The sequence below is a fragment of the Vipera berus genome, assembly GCF_964194415.1.
Source record: "Vipera berus genome assembly, chromosome: 9".
NCBI classification, from domain to species: domain Eukaryota; kingdom Metazoa; phylum Chordata; class Lepidosauria; order Squamata; family Viperidae; genus Vipera; species Vipera berus.
This window is the reverse complement of record NC_138212.1, coordinates 13,907,956-13,913,955: the sequence shown is the minus strand read 5'-3', so window position 1 is coordinate 13,913,955 and position 6,000 is coordinate 13,907,956. Positions and strand designations below refer to the sequence as shown.

Sequence of the window (6,000 nt, the reverse complement as noted above, 5' to 3'; positions counted from 1 at the left end):
CATATAGTATTTCCTCTTGTCCTCATGCCACAAACTATGTCTCTACAGGTAGTCCTCAACTTATGACCACAATTGAGGCCAAAATTTTGATTGCTAAGCAAGACTCTTAAATGAGTTTTGCCCCATTGTACGGCCTTTCTCGCCATAGTTGTTAAGTAAATCACTGCAGTTGTTAAGTTAGTTACATGGTTGTTAAGTGAATCAGGCTTCCCCATTGACTTTGCTTGTCCGAAGGTTGCAAAAGGGGATCACGTGACCCCCGGGACACTGTGGCCATCATAAATATGAACCAGCTGCCAAAGCTTCTGAATTTCGATCATGTGACCCTGGGGATGCTGAAGTGGTCATAAATGTGAAAAACCGTCCTAAAGTCATTTTTTTTTAGTGTCATTATAACTTCGAAGGATCACTTTGTAAGTTGAGGACTCCCTGCATTGCTGTAGGACACTGAGCACCAGCAGGAGAGTTAGGATGGGCTTAGGAGAACAAAGCAAGCTGGTTGGAACTTGCTAAATCAGGAAGACAGAGAAAGCAAAAATATCTTGTGGTTGCCTTCACTTCCTTTTTAGCCTTAGCTGCTTCAAGCTGTGCTCCACAGGAAACAGCAGGAAAAATATATTTGGCTACTATCCCGTAAATAGGGTGATCTGGGACCCTCCATTCCCCCTCCCCCCAAAAATCATGGCTGCTTCTTTTCTTTTTTTCTTTTAATACCTATCTGATTCATCAACCAGGCTGCATGCTGGAAACTCTTGTTGCGGTTTATCAGTGGGGAAATTACAGTTTCCTTTCTGCTGTAAGTTTTGAATTCTATCCAAATGACCGACTAGAGAGAGAGCTTCTGCTGGGAGTGTGCTCTGCTTTGATGTCCAGGCTCTGGTAGCAGGCGGGCAATGGGAGGAGAGCTCCCTGGCAGTTGTGGAGAGGATGATGAGGCTGCTGTTTCGCACCAAGGCAAGTGCGGCTGTCTTTTGCACTTGGCTGGGCTTGGCTGAGCTTGACTTGGCTCAGCTCAGCTTGGCTTGGGTGATGACAAGAAGCTTGGTCTATCTTAGCTAGTCCGTGTGCAACCACCAGAAATGGAAGTGAAGAGGAACCAGTGGAAGGAGAGAATGGGACCATTCTCTAGCCGAGATTATTGCACATTTTGTAGAGTGGATGGGAAGGAGTGTTATGGGGCATGTGGAATCTGCCTTGATAAGATTCTGGACCATAATCTTGACGCAAACAGTCACAAGGCTTCTCCATGCTTCTTAGTAAGGAACTTGTCCCTTTAGATCTGTCTTACGCCAATATGGCTGTCTAGCAAGTGAGAGAGTGAGAACTCTCTTCCCTTGGTTACTATCTGGCAAGGATGCCCAGGGCTGAACCTCGTGGCTTCCTATATGTTCCCTCCCTTGGTTCTTAGTTGTTCTTTCACTTTGTTTTTGTAAGAAGAATTTGTAAAGGATTGATTTCTTTATCAGAATTGCACTTCCTTCCAGAAATGAAAGCAAAGATTTCCCCCAATTTATTAATCTTTAAGATACGAGGGAGATTGTTTTGGATTAACCAGGAACATAGATGAACAGATTTTATTTTTCTGTGCAGCCTTTCTTTTGATGACAAAAAAAATCTAAAATCCTGGTTATTCTTTTCAGATGAATGTATTTTTATTCATGCTTCACCTGTATCTGATCTTATTTTGCTCTTATTCTACCTTCAATCTATGGGTGTAAATATACTCTTTTCTCAGGGTAATATTCTCAAGCACTGACGAAGACGGCTGTGGTCCACAAGAGCTTATCTCATAATAAATCCACTTCAGTAGTCTTTAAGATGCCACAACATTCATGCTTGCTTTTGTTGCAGGAGACTCATGTGACTAACTCTTTATAAAATTATTATTCATCATTATTCAGTTAGTGTGTTTATTGAGATATTTTTACATTATTCAGTTAGTGTGTTTATTGAGATATTTTTACATTTGGAAAATAGAAGAGAAAGGGATAATTTTGTGTGGTGGATTTATGGATGGATGGATGGATGGATGGATGGATGGATGGAAGGAAGGAAGGACGAACAGACAAACATGGATACATAATGTGTGAAGCCCAAAGTATTTTGAATGAAGTTTAGGAATTTCACAAGAAATCAAACCTCTATACTGTTTTGATGCATAGATTTCCTAAATAAGAAGATGAATGTCTACTGGTGTGTAATGTATTGGAACTAATTTCATTGCATGAACCTTGAGTTACAAGGGTAGAATTAATGTAGTGATGAAAAACAAAAGACTCATTCGTACTTTACTGCATTTATCCTTTTTTAAAGTCTCTATTGGATTCCTATACTGTAATTTTTATTCACTTCTTAACCTAATTATACAAAAGCTGAAATCAGAATTTCTGTCAGACATATTCAGAATCCCCAACCCCAAGACTGTGGAATAGTGGTTAAGATTGGATGGCACTGGGAAGAGTTTGGTCTACCAGAAGGTATAGATGCTCACTGATTTTAAACCAGTCACTTTCTTAGCTCAGCCTACCCTGCAGGCTTGTTCTGTGGATAACATGGAATTGATTTGCTTGATTTATAGCCCACAGATGGAACATGCTTACCTCTACTTCTTGGACAAAGACTGGGGAAAGCTACACAATTGAGCCCAACATTTCTGTTGCTAAGCAAGACAGTTCTTAAGTGAGTTTTGCCCCATTTTGTGACTTTTCTTTCCACAGTTGTTAAGTGAATCACGGCAGTTGTTAAGCTAATAACATGGCTGTTAAGTGAATCTGGCTTTCCCATTGACTTTGCTTGTCAGTCACGAAAGGTGGTCACATGACCCCGGGATGCTACAACCATCATAAATAGGAGTGAATTGCCAAGCGTTTGAATTTTGGTCACATGACCATAGAGATGCTACAACGGTTGTGTGAAAAACGGTCACAAGTCACTTTTTCCAGTGCCGTTGTAATTTTGAATGGTCACTAAATTAAGTCAAGGACCACCTGCAGTTTTTTTTTTAAGTCAAGGACCACCTGCAGTTCACTGGGAAGATTTGGGTCAAACTCTCCCTCAGAGCCCAAGCTTCTTCTCAGGGTGGTTGCTCTATGTAGCTATGGACACTGCTTGAGGTTCTCAGGGAAAGCCAAGCTATAAATTTATTTTATTTATTTATTTATTTTATTACATTTATATACCGCCCTTTCCCGAAGGACTCAGGGCGGTTTACAGGGTGATTAAAAACAAAAATACAAAAGTTAAAAACAATTTTTTAAAAAATATTATATTTAACAGATGATGTTTGAGTATTGGCAAAGGCAGAGTGCAGTGATATGGGAGGGTATCTGATCCTACTTCTTCTTTCAAGTGTGGTAAGTGCTGGCTTCGAAAACTCCACACTGGGCCTGCTTTAGAGCTTCACCTGGCACATTGCAGAGAACCAACCTGCTTCAGGTATCATCATGGAAGAGGGGATGAGAGAGGAAAAGGGAATTCTGGAGATGGATTTGGAATCTGAAGAACTCAGCAGCACTTTTCAAAGTTCATGGAGAATGTTTTGGACCGGCGAAGCTTTTCAGCAACTCTCATTTCAAAACGCAAAAGTGTACAGTTTTCTTTTATGACCTCCCATAAAACCTACAGGATATCTGAGAAATTAGCACCAAGCTCCCTCCAGTATTTATTTATATAAATGATAAACATCATTTATATGTTTAGTCATATCTTTGGTTAATCCTATGATGTTGAACAGCTCTGAGGTGTATTAAGCACAGGCACTTCTGCTTCTTTCTAGAAGCAAGCTCTGCTAAAACATGGGTGTAGTTCCTGTAGTATGACAGCTTGTTTACAAGTACAGAATGCAATCTCAGAAGCTCCGCTTGCCTTGCTGAATTCCTTTCCTTTCCCTTTCCTTCCCTTCCCTTCCCTTTCTTTTGTCCTTCCCTTCCCTTCCCTTTTTTCCTTCCCTTCTCTTCATCAAAGAAGTTCAGCAAAGGAGGAAGTTGCTCCTCTTTCTTTATGTGTGTTTTTTGAGGTTTAGCAAGTATTTCTCAGATACACTGTCTGCAGTTCACTTCCCTCCTTAGAAGAAATAATCCTAAAATATTGTGGATTAAAACTCTTAGCAACCCACCTAGTTACACCCTCATCTAAAATGCAAAGGAAATTTTGGTTTCTAAAACTACACGAAAGGCAGAAAAGCAACAAAATTTATGGGTGTGTTGTTCCATCCTTCAGCAGGAAACAAGATTTGTGGGCAGTATCTCTTGAATGCACCCATTTGAGAGCAAAGTTGTAACTTGACAGGAAGCCCAATTCTTTTCCAGAAGCTGTAGTGCCCCTGTCTTTTCCTAGGGGTGGGGGGGAGTGGGGAATTCTGACAATTGTAGCTTCTTTCTGGACTCTTACAGTATTTCTTGCCAAAATATTTAAGTGTGTATGCAGATATAGAAGAGACCAGGCAGAGTTGTGGAATTCTTCCATGCTTGGAAAATTTGAGCCTGGTCAAGCCTGGATTGATGCTTGCTGTGTCCTTCCGTTAGGTCTTATCTCAACAGATACCTGAGCAGGCTTTAATATTTTAAGGTCCCTCTCTGTCTATCCTGGGCCCAGAGTTTACTAGCATACAGGGAAATAGTTCCATTAACTGTTGAAACTGTGCTGTCCGTTTTCCTTTAGGCTCTTCGTTGTAAGGGCAAACTTCAGGAAAAAAACAAACAAACGGAAGGAAGAGTCTCTCTTTTTCCATCTTGGAATTGTGGTTTAATTCCATTCCTTGTCCAAAGAAGTCAAGTGACATGCAGGGTGACCAGATATCCAAAACCAAAAAATAAAATAAAAAATCAGGATACACTAATTTGTATAAATTCACAAACTTATTAATGTTTGTGCATAATTTGGTTTTGCAAAAGTCTTAGGCACACATCCCTGCCACGTACATATTTTTAATCAAATGAAATTTTCATATAACCTTGTGGGGGGCGGGGTTTGAGAGCATCTTGTAGAATTCAGCAAAGTTCAGAAGGTAAGCAATGATTGTAGAGTTGCTTGATTCCATTTCAGTTTTTCTCATTTATCCAGAGATTATTTGTAATGGAAAAAACATTGTCCTACAAGTGAATTTAAGTATTTATGACCTGGTTCTGAAGTTCCCAGGGCTGCCCCCGCTTCTCATGGTCACATAACTGCATTATAGGCACTTGGCAACCGTCCACATTTATGACCATTTGCAGTGTCCCTGCAGTCATGTGATCTCATTTTATAAACCAGTATTTATTTTTGGATTTTGGCACAACTGGCCTATACAGATAGTTCTCATATTATGACCACAATTTTAGGACCAGAATATCTGTTGTTAAGTAAGGCAGTTACTTAATGAGTCTTGCCTGCTTTTATGATCTTTTTTTGGCACAATTGTTAAGTGAACCATTGCAATTGTTACCGGAGTCATGCTGTTGTTAAATGAATCCCCCTCTTCCCCCCCCACTTTGCTTGTTGGAAGCCTCCAGGAAAGGTTGTAAATGGGGATTATATTATTCTGGGATGCTGCAGCAACTGTCATAAATTCTTGCTAGTTGCCAAGGGCCTGAATTCTGATCAAGTGACCCTGGGGATGCTGTGATAGGTTATAAATGAGAGGGCCAGTCCTAAGTCACTTTTTTGAGCACCATTGTATGGTTGTAAGTCAAGGGCTACCTGTAGTGAACACTTGGTTTGCTAAATGACTGCGGCATTTGCTTAGTAACCACGGTGGTAGCTTAACAACTGCTGCAAAAAAAGTTTGTAAAATTGAGTCAGTCATGTGAGTGATCTGCTTTATGACTTCTGTGACTTACGACCGTAATGGGCAGGCTCCATTATGGTTGTAAGTTGAGAACTGCCTGTACTTCCTCTCAGCATTTGAATAACTACTATAGGTATCCAACCTCTTTCTTTTGGAAGTCTCAATTGATATTTAATTAACATCGCCCAGAATGCTGTTCATAGCATCAGGGTCATCTGCATGGGATGGAGAGAGAT

At 40.4% G+C, this 6,000-nt stretch overlaps 1 protein-coding gene across 1 annotated transcript in view; it reads left to right on the top strand.

The window, feature by feature from the left end:
* The first annotated feature begins 873 nt into the window (after positions 1-873).
* Positions 874-6,000, top strand: part of RPS6KA1 (ribosomal protein S6 kinase A1) — a 51,087-nt gene continuing 45,960 nt past the window's right edge. The window contains exon 1 of the mRNA XM_081335040.1: positions 874-954. Coding sequence (XP_081191166.1) covers positions 928-954 — 27 coding nt within the window. The 5' untranslated portion in view covers positions 874-927. The remainder of the gene's footprint in view (positions 955-6,000) is intronic.